The sequence below is a fragment of the Telopea speciosissima genome, chromosome 2 (assembly GCF_018873765.1).
Source record: "Telopea speciosissima isolate NSW1024214 ecotype Mountain lineage chromosome 2, Tspe_v1, whole genome shotgun sequence".
NCBI classification, from domain to species: Eukaryota; Viridiplantae; Streptophyta; class Magnoliopsida; order Proteales; family Proteaceae; genus Telopea; species Telopea speciosissima.
Window position 1 is genome coordinate 62,721,297 of NC_057917.1, and position 17,398 is coordinate 62,738,694.

At 39.3% G+C, this 17,398-nt stretch overlaps 1 protein-coding gene across 2 annotated transcripts; it reads right to left on the reverse strand.

Moving 5' to 3' along the window:
• Window positions 1–6,626: 6,626 nt before the first annotated feature.
• Window positions 6,627–16,852, reverse strand: LOC122651632 (protein TOPLESS-like). Of its 2 annotated transcripts, none has more exons than XM_043845102.1 (27): window positions 16,833–16,852; window positions 16,597–16,736; window positions 16,296–16,475; window positions 16,082–16,195; window positions 15,831–15,989; window positions 14,874–15,051; window positions 14,660–14,783; window positions 14,434–14,549; window positions 14,139–14,304; window positions 13,864–13,973; window positions 13,683–13,752; window positions 13,505–13,578; window positions 13,312–13,407; window positions 13,137–13,232; window positions 12,871–12,998; window positions 12,523–12,757; window positions 12,259–12,423; window positions 12,085–12,174; window positions 11,750–11,896; window positions 9,029–9,139; window positions 8,750–8,929; window positions 8,543–8,671; window positions 8,360–8,455; window positions 8,068–8,256; window positions 7,820–7,986; window positions 7,003–7,300; window positions 6,627–6,891 (listed from the first exon to the last, which is right to left on the reverse strand). In XM_043845102.1, the coding sequence occupies exons 2-26, from the start codon at window positions 16,674–16,676 to the stop codon at window positions 7,090–7,092; spliced, it is 3,411 nt and encodes a 1,136-aa protein (XP_043701037.1). In that variant the 5' UTR covers window positions 16,677–16,736; window positions 16,833–16,852; the 3' UTR covers window positions 6,627–6,891; window positions 7,003–7,089. The 2 variants fall into 2 exon arrangements, with proteins under 2 accessions (XP_043701037.1, XP_043701036.1); XM_043845101.1 differs by having other exon boundaries at window positions 14,657–14,783.
• Window positions 16,853–17,398: the final 546 nt, after the last annotated feature.

Genomic DNA, 17,398 nt, shown 5'->3' on the forward strand with positions numbered 1-17,398 from the left:
GGGACATTGTTATAGCGCCAATAATGTAGGGAAATGTCTGAGTTAACCAAAACCAGCCATCTTGAGGACACCTTGGGTCTTCATAGCATTACTCATTGTTCCACTGTAGTCATTGTCTTACTACTAAGACCTTAGTTGGAAAGCCTTGATGGACTTGGTCGAGTTGTTGAGCCGATTCATTGTTTTACCCACAGCTGAAGCAAAGTTAAGGAAATTCAGTAGTCTTTAGAAATCATTCAGCTTTCCAGTGAGGGTTTTCCAAATGGTCAGCCTGGAAGTTATCTCTTGGTAGGTCTTAAATATTTATCACGTTACAAATCAGATGTCTCAAATGTGCACCTAGGGTGTCAATCGGTACGGTTTCAGTAATACGGTACAATTTTGGTACAATATAGAAAATAGGTATCAGATACTGACACCGTACTGTATCACACAAAATTTCCATTTCTAATACCGATGTGGTATATATTCGATATGGGAAAACGGTATCTATTATGGGAAAACGATCTCATCAAGAAAGACAAGAAAGAGTTTGAGAACTCTCGTGACAGAACCTTTTTGTAATGATATTCAACTCTCGACTACAAGCTAGAAGATAAGGAGGGAAGATCAGTGACATGCTCCCTTTGATCCTCTTTCTCTAGATGTTAGTCATGTTACTTTGTTTTCTGCTTTGATCAATAAAGTTCCATTTCTATTATCTTATATCATGAACAGTGAAGATAAAATACTTCCAAGCCTTCCCACCATTTTGGGAGAAGAAACCAAATCAGATTTAGTTACGGTCGATGATAGATTTGTAGGTGAAACCTTATAACGAAATCATGAGGGTGAAGCAATGAAGGAGCGATTCCAGTCCAGCAGAGCTCCTCTCTGCCGTCAGCCGCTGCGCCGCAGTCCACAGAGTCGCAACGACAAAGATGAAGTGATTGCCGAAAGGGTGAGGTCGTGAGGGTGAATGCCTGAATGGGTGAAACTCAATTGGGTGAGGCGATGAGGGTGAATGTCTGAATGGGTGATTTATTTTAGGGTTTTTACTTGTGTACTTGCTTTTTTAAAATTACTACTTTACCTTATTTTGTATGCAATTTGGTAATATGGTACGGTATTGGTACATATCGAACGGTTTCAACTCTAATACCGATATCGTATCATACCATGAACAATATTATTTTCTCATACCGTATTCTACCAAATTTGTAATGGTACGATTTAGTACGGTTTTATGTGGTCGGGGTTTCGGTTTCGGTATACGATTTCGGTTCCAAATTGACACCCTTAGATGTGCATAGCTGTAATGAGGATGCATGCATGCGATTATAGAATAATATTTGACTGAATTGAGTTTTGAGATTTGAAATATGGATAATCGCATTGTTCTCTAGATATTCAATGGTCAGAAATGCCATGTCATTCTTTTACACGGTAAGAATGAAAAATTCTTGAAGATTTCCTTTTAGGTGGTCTGCATGGTCAATATATTTTCCCAATGGAAATTAGGGCTGTGTTTGTTATGTATTTTCAGAATAGATTTGGGTCTAGAACACATTCCAAAGTGAGAATAAAGAAGACTCTAGTTTCAGAATTCATTTTAGATCCAGAATTTATTTCGAAAATGGGTAAATTTGGGAGAGGGATGGGTATATAGCTTGCGTGTGGTAAACTAGTGGGTGATACCCAGTGCAAGACTCGACATCATTACAAGATAGGCATGGGGTTAGCCTTTTCTTTTTTTAAACTTCATTTTCTTGTTCATTAATAATTCTGCAGCGCCATTGAAGAGGTTAAGGCATAACAAGCCACTGATCTGTGTGGTTGCAAGGGAAAGGATGTGAAATTGAATCAAAATAAAGGAACTAAGGACGTTTCCAATACCAAGTTACCAACAGCAGTTCCCGCTGAAGTAATTGTAGCAGTTGTTTATCAAAAAATAAATAAATAAATAAAAAATTGTAGCCGTTACGGCACCTATTGATTGTGCACCTTCTAATTAACATCATTTTCTTAGTTTTCTTATCATGTTTTTTCCCTTTTTTTTCTTATGAGGCCATGTACAACAAACAACACCGCACAAGCCTGGGCAGGGCCTATCCTACTTTCATGCAATTCACAGGGTTTAAGAAGCAATCAATATTTAACGGTCAAAGCTTTTTTGACAGATATTAAAAAGAAGAAATACCCGATTAATACATTTGGGATGATGGAAAGTCTCTCCCTACAGACTAAGACTTTGGAGACTACGGATCCCTATGGCGCAACCCCGCTTAGGTCGGGAGCCATCCTAGCCCAGGCGAATTGGGTAATTGCATTAACTCAAAAGGATCAAGAGGTTAAGGCATAACAAGCCACTGATTTATGTGGTTGCAAGTGAAAGGATGCGAAACCCACGTCCAACCCCTAAGTTGAGGTTAGGAGTGTCAAAAGTTGGTTTGCACGGGTGGGCTCAACATGAATCGGTCAATTTCGGGCTTCAGCCGGTCTGATCAATTACTAAACGTCAGGTTCAAGCACTGATCGATTGATAATCAGGTGGTCCTAGTGCAAGGTAAATGACCCGAGAGTCGTCCGAATGGAACTGGCCAAATATTCTGACCAACCAATAACCGACTTTATAGCTTTAAACATATTCAGCCCCATTGTAGCCCGTTTAAGTGCCTTTATGGCCTGTTGTAGGATCATTTATAGCCCAATTCAATTAGCCCGATTATCCCAATTACCTTGAGCCCCATTATGGACCGAAAACTGACCAACCGAATAGCCTAGGAGGCCCAATTACCTAAATAGGTGAAAACGTTGTGGGTCCTTAAATTGATGGGAACCGATTAGGTCCAATCTAAACCGATCGGTTGACGCCCCTAGTTGAGGTTATGGGATGAAAATAACTCTGTGGGTTTAGATTAACCCATGCATGATCCTAAACAACTAAAAACCTTAGCCTAAAGCCAACCAATTCTGAAGAAAATAAATAAATAAATAAGCCCAATAGGAAAAAAACACTAGCGCAACCCCTAGTTGTTTTCGGGAAAACCAACCTAGTTGCCCAAGTTCTTAAAACCCTAAGCAGTATTAAGTTTCGATTACATTTCACTATTTGCAAGACCATATCTCGCTACAAGTCTTGCCCTATTTCAACTTCACTCCAAAGTACAAACAATAGTCATGGTAGGGGTGCAACTGGGCCAGCATAGGACAGGTTTTTGTAAACCCAAGCCCAACCTGTGGTACCCAGGGCCTAAGGTCAGGCTGGGATATCTCAACTAGGGGGTGGGTACAAGTTTGGCCCGGTGAGCCTGAGCCCGTCAAAGCTTGCCCTGAGCCAAACGACTTTGGCTGGGCTTTTCAGTCCATGGGCTATAGCCCAGGGTTGAGATTTCCAGGCCTGAGTAGGGTCAGGCCAGACCTGAGCTAAGGCCTCGGGTTGAGCCCAGCTCTACACAACTGCATATCTAAATATAGATAAAAATTTATAATATGCAATTATACATAATAATATCATACATACAGTCAAAAAATAGGCTAGACTTGCCCAGTCCTGAAATGACAAAATAGGGGTTGCCAAGGCCAACTCGGCCTAGCCAAGCCCAGTCAGGGTCAATCAGGATAGGGTTGGGCTAGGTTGGCCTGGTAGGGCTGGACCTGGATTGCGATATCTTAGCCCGACCTCTGGCCGGGCTGGGTTGAGCTAAGGGGACCTAGGGTTGGCTTAGGTTTTAAAACACTCGGCTAGCCTGACCTGATTGCACCCCTAAATTTTCAGCATAGACTCAACCCCTCAGCGGGCTAGGCTGGCCCTTTTTTTTTTTTTGTCATTGTTAAGTTTTTTTTTTTTTATTAAATATTGGGAACAAGACCTCGTGCACAAGAGATTCTCTCATCGAGCCTATCTTTATAACGGGGCAGGGGTTTTCATCATTTCGGATGGACATGCCCATCCAACTGTACTCCATGCAGACCGTGCATGAAAACTATTGCCTTAAATATATAAATATTTATATTATTTACACACAATGACACAAATGAGAAAACTTATTTTAACCTAAATGTTTATATTAATATATTGAATTAATAGGGCTTTTTAAATATAAATGTTTATATATTTATATATGCATATATCTGACAGGGTTAGACTGGACTGGGCAGGAATCAACCCAAGGCATCAGCCTAAATCTAGCCATAACTCGGGCGTAGAAATCCTCTTTTTGCCCGACCAACTGGTTGGAAAGCCCGGCCCAGGCCTTGTCAGGTTTTGGGCAGGTTCCTTTGGCCAAACTTGCACCCCTAAGTCATTGCTCACAGGCAGCTATGTGGATAGAAATGAAAGGTCCAAAAGAGTGATGGCCTTATTTTCTAGTGACCAACTTTGTGACAAACTCAATAGCCAAATTTGTTATAGGTTGTAATGTTTGCAAATGCTGGTTCATAGTTCTTGATTACTAAAAGAATCATTGGACCATGATTTTGGACTAAGGGTGTCAAAATCGATTTGTTTAAAGTCGAATTGAATCAAAATTAATCGGTTTGCTTTTGGTTTTGACTATTAATCTTTGGTTTGGTTCAGTTCAATCTCTTTTGTGAATCGAAAAATATGAATTTCAAAACAATTTAAAAAATTTGATATACTAAATAAAATCGTAGACGAAATAGGAACTGACCGAACCTTGGTTGCATCAATTTAAAATCATTACACTTGTAAAGGTCCTCCCTCGATTTAGAGAGTTAGGATTTCTAGTGTGTTTATATGGTGTTGAATATGTTAATTGTCGTTTAAACCTTTGAGGCATCATTGATTTTGTAAATTTCACTTTGCTCACCGCTATCATTGAATTTATGGAACCGGATTCAAACTGAAACCAAATTCAAAATGGATAGCTGAATTCAAATGGATAATAGAAAATGAAATGCCAACAAGGTTGGCATGATATACTATGATCAAAGTCATGGTGAATTTAATTAATGATCAGAATATCCGCCTCCTTTCCTTGTAGGAGTTGTAGCAATCATTTACAATGAGATTTTCTTATTGACAACCACCAAGGTCTTAAATAATTTGTAACTTTATTTTTTTTACCTTTTTAGCATCATACAATTATTTTCAATGAGGATAATAAGATGTGTGTTCACATACATATACTCAAAACTGAAAAAATGTGCATGCCTATGACATCATTTGATAATGACATAAAAATACTTTACTTTTAAAATTATTTTTGAAAATCTTTTTATATGCAATCAAAAGAAAGTGTTATTCAAACACTCCTTTATATACAAGGGACCCAAAATAACATTACCCCTTATTAGGTCATAGACTCGTTTTTCTTTGACAATGAACAAAGAACTTCTCATCTACCAACTTCTCTCTATCAGAGAAATGCAGAAACAATCAGTCATTGAGTGAGTCCAAGCCGATCAGTCCATCAGCAACCCTTATCTGACATACAACATTGGTTATGAGTGAGCCACGGGGATTGGTATAGTTGTTTAATTGTGACGACAAGCAAGGCAAAATGAGGGATCAGAGATTAAGGGTGGTGATGCCTTCTTCACAATTCACAATTCACAATTCACAATTCACAATTCACATGACAGTGCAATGCAGACCGGAAATTAGAAACAAAGAAGTCAGATTGCGACTCAGGTTGGTTCCTCCCACCCACCAATGTCATGATTAAGGACCCTTGATTTAATTGACTAATTTTTGGCACTTTACACTGCTTTTGAGTGAGAATTGAGGAAGGGATAGGGATAGCAAGCATGGGCTACTACCAAAAATACTGCAAAAACTGACAAGTGAAAAGTTCGAAAGCCTCACGAAAGTCACAAGGGTTCAATGCTTGAAGCTGAAGAAAGAAGAGGATAGTGGTGAACCACAACGAGAGAACATCAACAGTCATATCTTCGGATCTCCAGTAGAATTTTATTGGTTTCTCCTGTCCCCCACCCACCCCCCCCCCCCCCCTTCTCCCTTGTCCATTTGAGTTTGTCTACATCTACATCATGCGGAAGCTGGACCAACCCCTTCCCCCGCCCTACCATTTTAAAGTAAAAATCTGAAAACTGACACGACATGTTAACATCACAGGCGTTGTGGCTTTGTGGATCAGAACATGCATATCCCTGCCACATTGAACAGTTAAAAGTATGGACCCCAAGAACAGAACATGTGTGGTTAGCCTGACTTGAACCCTACTTGAACGAGATCTACCCACCACCTCTACCGGTGTGTCAGGTACATTTACTTGTCCAGATACGTTGCACGCAACATTGATTGGAAACCACACCTTTCAGACAAAGGCAGACCAAGTAGGATAAGATAAGAAAATCATCATCTGCAGATGTCAGAGGAGGAGAACCTTCTGCCTAGAACATTGTTGAAAGCATGTTTACCAGCACGAGCATTCCATCCCAAATATTGGACCTCAGTACATCCATGAGCTGCCCTCCCCCACCGTGGATCCAAAACTCTTCTAAAACAAGTGTGCCTGTTCTACCTCTGCTTCAAATTTCACATTTGCGGGGTAAAATCTCAAGAGTTTTAACATTCAACCCCAATTGACATCTATGCCTTGGACAATGCCCATCAATGGCATCAAAGAAAATGATAATAAGTGTTTCAGAACACATCTAAAGGACAAAAGGCAGCCCCAAGAGTAAACTTCACTGAATCTACAAAAAATTACAATCTACGTCGCAATTTCTTTACATCAAACGAAGTAAATGCTGAAAACAAATAAGAAATTAAAATGGACAGAAAATAAATTTCCTGATAAAATTAAGAGATCGATCCACCATTATCAACTACCATAAAACTAAAGTAAAAACTTGTCCTATATGCTCAGTCTAACTACATGTCCATTCCAGAGTAAATTATATGACCTGAACCTCGAACCTGCACAGGAGACATGGAAAATGAAAACGAATAGTGAATAAGGAAGAGCCATTGCAAGAGAAAGGCAAACTACCATAAATAGAATACTGCTTCAATGAAAGTAAGTCCAGGAACATACCCCAAAATGCAGTTTGTCAAAAGGACCTAGAGTCAGTCGAGCAGAGCACAGAAGAAGAAAGAGAACTCATGCTTTCATAGATCCATCACCTCTGCTGTTGTTCTGAACCAGAAGCTCCAACTGCGGCTGCTGTGGGCATGTTGCTTGTTGACCCATTCTCAACAGGTGGTGGTAAACCCCATTTCCCTTCAGATTCCAAAGGCTCAAAAACATAGACTCCACCGTCTGTCAATCCCAACGCAAACTGGTTTGCCTCTAATGGATGGGCAGCAATCACGAGTGGGTGTACGTTGGAGCTGCTAAGAAGTGAAAGAATTATTCATGTCGACATAGATAACAAAAGCAATTACAAACACAAAGCACATGCATGTCACATTGCCATGCATGCAAAAACTTTGTTCATCATAAGACTATCTCGCAGAAAGAATTTGGAACTGATAGACACTAATCAGGTGGACATTAACCGCCTGAAAGTGAAGTATCAGTTGACTTCAAGCATCACGAAGCAGGGCTTCTCCAATTTGTTCATTTTCAGGGTTGCTGAACTGAAATACACTGTGAATGCTATTACCCCCCAAAAAGTTGTGGGGGGGGGAGAATATGCTGATCCAGTACAAACTCAGAAACAGGGTAAATGCATTTGTTCTTCTACTGCTACCTCCCATACATATCAACAACAATAAACATGAGAGAAACTATACCATGAAGCTAATACAGCAGCAAAAAATATGGAGGCTAGATTAACAGTACAGATTTGCAAGGTCAACCTGGAATGAGTGTTTAACATCATTTTCACTGTGAAATTTGAGAAATACCTCACATTGGGTGGAAGGTACGCAGTTGAATTAATCCGGCATCGTAATCTAAGATGTGCTGCACTAAATATGCAAACAGTTGCATCCAGAAAGCTGGCATACACCAGCTGGCTGTCACAGGAGAATGTTGCATGGGATATGGGTGCAGAAGATTCTCGTGGGACCCACTACAAGAAAACAAATATGAGTATCAAACAACTGAAAAGGCTTGAACACGTTCCAAAGCACTTTGGTCACCCCATATTTACCTGCTTGACACATTCTAATTTCGTTGTTTCAAATATTGCAAGCTGAGTTTCATGCACGACCAAGAAGTGTACTTGATCCTGGTGGAACTGTACACGTGTGTCTGATAGAGCTGTTGGTGCCCTCCCTGCAGGAAGCTGCAAGAATCTGTTCTTTTGCTTTTCCCACCCTTCGGAATTCCAGACACAAATCTGCGGCAGGAAAGATAATAAATTTCTTTCCCATGAGAACTGCAAGGGTAACTGAAAAAGTTGGTGGTTCCTGGTACATATGGAACAAAAATTTGATAATAACCTGTGCATCTGCACCAGATGAAACTAGCACATTCAATATATGGGAAAAGGCGAGTCCAGTGATTCTTTTGGAGTGGCCTTTCAGCTTGCTTTTAACCTACATGAAAAGTCAATACTCAAATCACTCGGTACCATTTCGAAAACAAGTAACATTCAGGTAGTTTGCTCAGAAACACTACCATACCTCATCTACACGGACATTATATATCTGGATTGTGGAGTCATCCATGCCAATAGCAATTATATTATTATCTTGAGGGTGGAAAGCAAGAAAAGTTGCAGCAGGTGGTGGAGGCATAAAAGTCGTCATTGTCTGCAGACAAAATTGGGAATCGGTAAATACTAAAGATACAGTCTTCACACCTCAAATGCTCTATTGCTCAATGGTCACCTTAAATGTCATCATGTTGAACAAGGATATCTTTCCTCCTGATGCCGACATAACATATGAATCGTTCTTGGACAAAGCAAAGCAAGGAACAGAATCTTCAGGATTGGTGTCGGTTATGTCATTAGTCATTAGTATGCCACTTGCTGGTTGCCATAATTGAGGAGGAACACTGGCTGTGGCCTACAGAATGAAACATTGCATTATAAAAGAATCAAAGAGAAAGAGAACACAGAGAGAGAGAGAGAGAGAGAGACGCAATTCAATAGACATCCTTTTCACCTTGCCGCCTGAATTACGTTCGCTACGCTGCCATTTCCAAAGTAGGTGAATAGCATTTGATGCTAATGCCAAAATAGCAGTTCCTGAATTTGTATAAATCAACCTTGATATCTGCAGCGGCCACATAAAAGAAGTTAATGAGAACCTTCGTGAACGGATAAAGATCCTGCATAAGGCATTTCCATAAATACTGCAACTATCTTTTACCAAAGAAAAATAGCCTAACACAGTCCTCATGCAACTACATAATGAAAAGGTTTGAGATAGTTCTAAAGAAAAATTAATTTCTTTTAGATTGGAATCCAGCATTTTGAAACTCTCTAATGTGGTTTGTCCCTTTTTGTTGCCATTACTTTATTATTTGGATAAATAAATATGGGTACAGAAACACAATGTGAAGCAGTAGATCCACACCACTAGATTTTTAGGCATCATAACATAAGCAAAAACAGCATATACTAACATCACATAAGATCAGTGAGGATTAACAGAAATTTTTATATCGTAGAACAAAGTAGAGACAATGCTTAACATTAAAAATGGATAAATAAAAAGTAATAAGAACTTAAGACACGAGAACAGCATATTGTGCAGGAAACCATTTTACGTATTCCTGTCTTCACTTTTTAGGATACAAACGGTCATAACCCTGCCCCTTTATTGGTGTCTATATATGCAATCCATTTATCTTGAGTAGTACCTCTTCATCGCTAGAACACCACCAACCATCAAGGCCCAAACAATTTTGAACATTGGGCAATCCAACAACTCCTACAAAGAAAAACTTGGGAAAATGAATAAATCACCCATCCACTTGAATGCTTTAAAGATCACTGATCAAGGCTGCTAGAGAGTTCAAAACCTCATTCATGGTATGGCAACATTCTAGGGAGCCCAAAATAACAGTTTGTTTCTTTGGAGCTCCTAAATCAGGTACAGGGAGTTCGGACATACTCATTTTTCCTAGGAACGAGAAACTCAGCGGATAATGGTGATCAGAATTTCATTTTTTGCAAGAAATTGATGAAAGAGTGTTAATCTTGGGCCTTGATATTATTGTATACCACAATAGGGGAGTCCCCCTATCGTGGCTTAATAGTGTTTATGTCCCAGCGGAAGTAGTATTTAGGTGTTCTCTGCTTTCTCTTTAAGTAGCTTCCTTATTAGTCTAGAATTCACTCTCTCTAGATTAGATTTCCTTGCTGGTTTACTTTCCTAGTTCTATTAGGAAACTGTGTAATCTGAATTCTATATAATGATATGAAGGGGGAAGGCTACAACCATCGGTTGCTAGTATCCTTAGTAATCTCTCCATTCTTCTTCTCTTCCATCGTCTCTCTTGTGGTTGCTGGTTTCTAATTCTGATACTGTAACATGGTATCAGAGCTTTATTAACCAGTTATCACCATTCCTTCTCTGGTTTGATAGTCACACAAGCAAAGTCTCGGTTCTGGTTGCAGAAGCCATGCTGCCTAGTTGAGATGATATGAATACAAACTAGGGCTCTTTTACACTCTCTATCTATCTGCCGATGGAGTTCTTGGCCTACTGAGATCAATTTTTGTGAAGATCACTGCCATTATCAAATCTGTATCCTCTATTTTACGGCCATCTAGAAGCTTCCACTATTTGTTTTTAGGCCATTATATGGTCTTCCTCTTTTGAGGCCATTATATGAGATTTCCCCTCTCCTCTGCGTGGCCAAATTGGTGGACAGCTGGTTAGGAGGGGTAGAATTGAAGAAATCTGAGAAGCAGATATCAGAGTTGCAGAGGAGAGGGGAAAACCGCATAAGGGGGAGAAGATCGCACAATCACTTTGGCCATGCAGGCACTCACAAACACTTCACTACTCCATTCTTCAAATCTGAGTTCTAATTGCACAGTTTAAAAAAAAAAAGGGCGTACCCAGTGCACGAGGCTCCCGCCACTGCGGGGTCTGGGGAGGGTCATAATATACGCAGCCTTACCCCTGCTTTCACGGAGAGGCTGTTTCCAGACTCGAACCTGTGACCACTTGGTCACAATGGAGCAACCTTACCATTGCCCTGGCAACCCAAACCTTTTACTACTTGCTCTAATTGCACAGTTATATGTACTTAAATAAAAAATAAACAAGCCACCAAAAAAAAATAAAAAATAAAAAAGAAACCCAACATGAAAGGAAACCTACTCTAATTTGGAAAAAAAATCCTAGTAGGCTATCAAAATAAAAATATTGCATGTTAATCCTAAAATATCCTACTAGCTATAGACTCAAATTGGACCCGGTCCGTCTGGATACCCAAATGGGTTTGGATCGGTCCAAGGTAGTGCACGCAGATCACTTTTGGGTCTCTTTTACATCAGTCTCTGGTGGACATCGAAGCCCCAGCCTTACATGCACCATCTGTTCCTCACAGTTCGACCAGGAGCCCAGGACAATCGTACCAAAAAAGCCATGTTACCCAAAGCTTAAGAAAGAATTTTCAAGAAGGTGACAACACTAGATGCATCCACAAAATATAAGCAAGTGCACATGGCCTATTGTGAAGTAATGATCCATTTGCTCTTTGGAAAAGTACATTCAATTATCAATCAAGTGTTCAAATATAAAGAACACTACAGACAGTACAGATCCATAAAGTCATAACACAATGGCTAGCTACTGATCAGACAATCATTTGGTTAAAACTAAATTGAATATTCCACCCAGAAATGCTGACTATCAGAGAAATAGTACCTTATTTGTTCTGAGGTTATCAGGAAGTCTCAGAGCTCGACACTGAACTGGTTCATTAATTTCCGTGAGTTTCCAAATCTTTGATTTGTCGTTGGCTTCTTCAGTTAATCTAGGCTTTACATCTGCCAAATTCCGTGCATCCCCATTCTAGAAAACAAGTTACATGTTGTGTCAGTGGTTGATTATAGAGCATGCATAAAGAAAATGACATAATGATCTACTTCATATTTGAAATTTGTTTTCAACTAGAAATGGATACAGTGCATGCAGACCATAGAATGTCACTCATGTATAGAATTATGACTGATGACGGAGAAATTTTTTTTGAAACAGACCATTCCAGCTAGGGACACCACAGGAGCTCCTCTGTCTGCTATTCCAGCACTAGTTGCGGTTGCAACAGTTGTAAGTGGGCTTATTGTAGCCTAAAAGAATAATAGCATGCATCAGCAAAATATAATTGTTTCCAACCAGCATCACTGAATCACAAGAAGATCTAATAAGCTAACCTTTGTAACATTTTCAGAGACAACTCTTGAGGCATCAAAAGAACGACTGTCAAATGAGCGGAGCAACCGAAGGCCTTCAGTATTGGCTAAGATTTTAATTCCATTGTCATTTGCAGAAACAGCCAATAAGGTACCCTCCTTATTGAAGCGGATACGTGGGCTTGCCTTGAGATAATAAGAGATTAAAATTAAGAAAGTAAGATCACTGATCTTTTTCTTCAGAATCTTCAATACAGATTACCTAGAAACACACTAAGAACTTACTGGTAGGCCTCCATCAGCATCAATAGTTGTTAAAAGGTTAACATTATCCATGTCCCAAAATTTGACTGCAAATTCGTCTCCAGCGGCCAAATACCGGTTCCTTGTGGTATCAAACTGCACCACACCCAAAGAACGTTTCCGGAATCCATGATAAGTCCTCTTTACAGCCCCTTCACTTTCATTCCATTCAACTATATATGATTCTCCATCTTTACTGGTCCCACATGAGAAGAGCCTATAAAATATAAAGGAAAACATTAGCTTATCAGTCAAGTCATTTTGATAAACAATAATAATAACAATATCAAGTAAACTGCAGCATGGAGAAAAAGGAGCAGTTAAATAAACCTCGTCCCATCGGCACTATATGCCATCGTTGTGCACCAGTGACCTGGAGCATCATAATCAACCCTCGATCCCAAATTGTCATATAACCATGCTTTTATCTTTCCATCCAGTGCTGTTGAAAAGATAAACTGAGACATGAAAGCACAAAGAGCCTTAGGGATGGCCACACTGCCGATAAAACAACAAAAGTAGCCTGTAGCAAGGGAAGATTTTTGCAAATTAAGTGTGTAACTACTCAAAGAGGAAGTAGAAACAGGTGTCCTCACCTGGATGTTTTCCTTATAATGAGGGCAGACAGAATAAACAGGAGCTTCATGACCTTCAAAAGTATATTGTTTGGCACCAGAAGCTGCATCCCACACCTGAGCAAACAAAATTTCAATATAAGAAATTTCATATTTTGTTTACTTGGCAATTAGTTATCTTATGCAATAAAATAACCTTAATTGTCTTGTCATCACCACAGGTTATGACGCATAGTTGTTTATTGGGGTGAGAAAATGCAAGATCATTTACACCACCAACATGAGCATCAATCTAGACATCGGGACAATGTTAGAAGACAAGCGGCAAACCCAAATTCATAAGCAGATAAAAGAATCAAACAAGATTCAAAACCAAGTATACTGTATACCTCCAAGTGCTGCCGTACATCATCACTGCCATGGTAAGCATATATCTGCACAATGTGCCTCGAGTATGCAACTCCTGTTTAATGGCAGGATGGAACATTAAGCAATGATTAAGTTAAGTTAGACTTAGAGTCAGAAACCATGACCATAAGTGAAGGAATGCAGAATCTGTGACATTACCAAATAAAGAACCATCAGGACTCCATATCACACGGTTAACTGATACACCAGGATCTTTAACTAAAGCCGCCTGAAGTCCATTGCAGTTGGTTGAGATTCAGATCATTCAAATACATAACCAATGACAAGGAAACATAATCTGAACACTCCAGAAATAAAGACAGTTAAGAAGAGAACATACTTGAAAAGGCATCGAACATGCTCCGAGATCCCAAACCTTGAAATTTTTCAGAACTATTCTCTCCCTAGACCCAACTTCCCACAGTCCTATGTCTCCCACATTGGTACCAACTGGAACATCAATAATATCATTTGTGAGCCATCACCCAGCGTAAATATAAAGCACAAACCAACAACAATTAATATATTAGAAATACTAATACCCAAATAAAAAATTTACAAGATAAGAAATAAAAAGTGAAGAATGGGAAACATAAATGCAGAAAAAGCAGAGACCTAGAAGTATAGTCTGTTGGATAGGGTGAAAATCCATGCTCATGGGAGATGATCCCTGCATCAGGGATCGCACAACGGTCTTCGGCAAATCATCAGGAGTGTTGAAAGGTTGACTGTGACTCTGACCAGGATAACTTACTGGCAATATATTAACAGGCAGATTTACCTGCACAAAATTAATGAGTATCAATGGATGGAGGTAGCAAGATGTCGAAATAAGAAAGTTAGAACATTAAAAATCTTGGAACAGAAAATACAATTGAAAAGCAGGCCACCAGAAATCAACCCAATGTACCTCATCCGAAATACTAATTGGCCTTGTTCTTTTGGACGCATGATCTGAATCCCCAGATGGGTAATCAACAGAGGAGTTGTTAGTTGGCGGAGTCCGAGGATGCTTCAAAATTGCAGCTACCACAAGGCAGTGGAACAACATAAGATTCACAAAAGAACACCAATATCTGACATGACAAATGTACCATCAGCAAGCATAAGTCAAAGCCTTGATTTAACACTACTACCTGGATTTGCAGGAGCACCAAGACCAATGGGTCCACCAGAAACTGCTGGATGAGTTATAGTAGATGGATTCGACATCCAACCAGCAAGGGGCGCTGGAACTGGTGCTGGTGTAGGTTGGAAAGGCTGAAGAAGTTCATGCATGGTAAGTAAACAAGACAAGAGCATGAAAAGATAAAACGAATTTCATGGCCAAGTTGGCCATAGGTCACCTACCCCATGTGCACCAATTGGAGGAAAACCTCCTGCTTTTTGTATGGATCCCAGGATTGGATTGTTTGCTGGCGATGGGGCACGAGCACCATTCGGTTGCCCACAAGTATGATCAACAAAAAGGGTCTTTATATCAGGATTCGGCCTTGGATTTTTACAAAGCTGATGCTGCCAATTCAAGCTGCCAGGCAATACCCAAAACAATTATCCAATGTATCCAAGAATTGTAACCAGTGAATACCATCAATGTCAACCTGAGTTATTGAAACTACTTAATATGCACTGCCGAGCATTTTGTAACTATGCTTGCAATAACACTGTCATTTTTTTCAATTTAATATGTATATTGCTATAATATTAATACAAAGCAAATGACTTTCAGCATGAAGGCTCTGTCTGGGTTCAAGGGAAATGAAAGGAAGGAATGTGAAATCAAATCAATACTACAATGGAAACTTCTGTAATCATACCAAACATGATTGTGTAACAAACTTCAAAACATTCCAAATATGGTTATTAAACTTTGGGAATGCATTCTCTGCCCAGGAGTGTGGTGCAGGGGCCAATGGGAGTGCATGCGAAGGCATCAACAGGGAGGGATTTCCGCCTTCCCTGGGGGCGGGGTGGTCATTTTGCCCCATGCTGTGTCTGGGTGCAGGAGCCATACTCCCAGACACAGTTCTTTTTCGCTAAATTTTACTACATTTTGCAATCAAATTCCTTGGTTTTAAGATATAAAATAAAGATTCAATTTGAAAAGTATGATTACCGAATTTAGTAAAAGTTTAAAGTAGTTGCACAATCATAATTAAAAAAGTTCCCATCTTTATTAAACTGATTTCACTCCCCTTCCCTTCTCTTTACTTGCAACCAGACTGAGCCGAAGGGCCAAAAGATACAATTGCAATCTTCAATGATAAAAGCACCACCATAAAACAAAATAAAACCTATTGAAAATACCTTTGATTAATGAGTGTCCGTAACCTTGAGTTTTTAAGGGTAGGAAACTGCAATTTGTCACGAAATAGGGGATTGGCTTCAATTAGCTTCTTGAGCTCAACTAGCATGATTGTTCTGGCAGACTTTGTATCTCCATATTTGGAAAGTTGTTCATTTTCCCTACAAAATTCATATGATCACAATATATGTATAATTTTGAGGATATCTACCATCCAATAATAGGCAAATTTTTGAGAATCAATGGATCATACCTGAAGTTCTCTAATGTCAAGAGCTGTGTGATTTCCTTGAACAACTCTTCATTAAATGAGGCAAAAACCTTCAGATCCTTTACAAGGATGTCTACAGCTTTGGCACGGTCATGCCTAGTAAATTTGGACCATAATCAGTTATAAAGCTAATAAAGTAAGACTTGCATGAAAATATTTGCTAGAAAGGAGAAGGTTTTAAAAACCATAAACTTACTTATCCAGCGCCTCAAGATACTTCTGCTTCCTAATTTCGAAAAATATCTTCATGGAATACCGGTTATCGTCCACTTTGGTGAAGCCTGAGAGATATCTCTCGACTTCGTCCCAATTTCCATTATGCACCTCATCCTCGAAGTACTTCATATTGAAGAAGAACCCCGACTCCTGTTCAAGCCTAAAAATAAAAAATAAAAGCATTCCAACCAAAAAGGTGAAATTTTAGCGAAAATATTTACTTTAAAAAAAAATATTTCAAAGTAAAAAACTTCTATAAAAATTAAATTAAATAAACCTACTTGTGAACAGTTTCCTTGAATTTCTCCTCATCGAGGAACTGTAAAATCAAGAACACAAGCTCCCTACTGAGGGAAGACATCAGGACCGCCTTGTGTTTGACTCCAGGCCCTCAGAACGAAACAAAACAGCCCCAGATCTTCTGAAAAAACAAAACAACAAAAAGTCATTACACATAATCCTCCAAATTAACACCATCAAAACGAGCGTTGAGTTACCAAGAGCAAAAGCGCCGAACCATAACCAAAAGTTTGAACTGATCTCAGCTAAAACAAGAAGAGACGAGATTTTTTCATCACAAACACCAGATAAACAGAGAAATAGCAGGCAGCAGAAACAAAAAATGCAGAACTAAGATGCAAAATTAGGGCTTTCAAAGATCGGAAATACAAAAGAAACTTTAAAGATTGGAATCGAAGATGCAGAATAAAAGGGGAGAAACGAAAAAAAAAGCAGGTCAAGGGAAAAGGAAATAAAAAAGCCAAACTTCAAAAGCAAAGATTCGAACAGAGGAAAGCTACCAGAAGCTTACCTTCAACACAGACTAAAGAACAACAGAGATCCACCAGAGAAGAACCAGGGAAAAACAACACAGAATAGAGAGAAACGAAGAAACTAGGTTTGAAGTGTTTCTCTCTCCCCTCCCTATACCCCTCTTTCTCTCTTTACCTATTAAAAAAACCATATTGCAAGTTGCAGAAAGAACCGTATTTATAGAGAGAAGAGACAGGGTGAGGAAGATAAGTTCATGTGCTTATTTCCTCAGAAACATGTACTTATCATTTGATAAGTAGATCAGCTTAT

Excerpts from the sequence above, each read along its gene's own strand:
- LOC122651632 (XM_043845101.1), bottom strand. The coding sequence starts at position 16,676 with ATGTCTTCCCTCAGTAGGGAGCTTGTGTTCTTGATTTTACAGTTCCTC. Across the intron at positions 13,579-13,682 it reads TCCTGATGGTTCTTTATTTG|GAGTTGCATACTCGAGGCAC; the intron begins GTAATGTCACAG and ends GCCATTAAACAG. Across the intron at positions 7,301-7,819 it reads TACCTTCCACCCAATGTGAG|CTCCAACGTACACCCACTCG; the intron begins GTATTTCTCAAA and ends ACTTCTTAGCAG.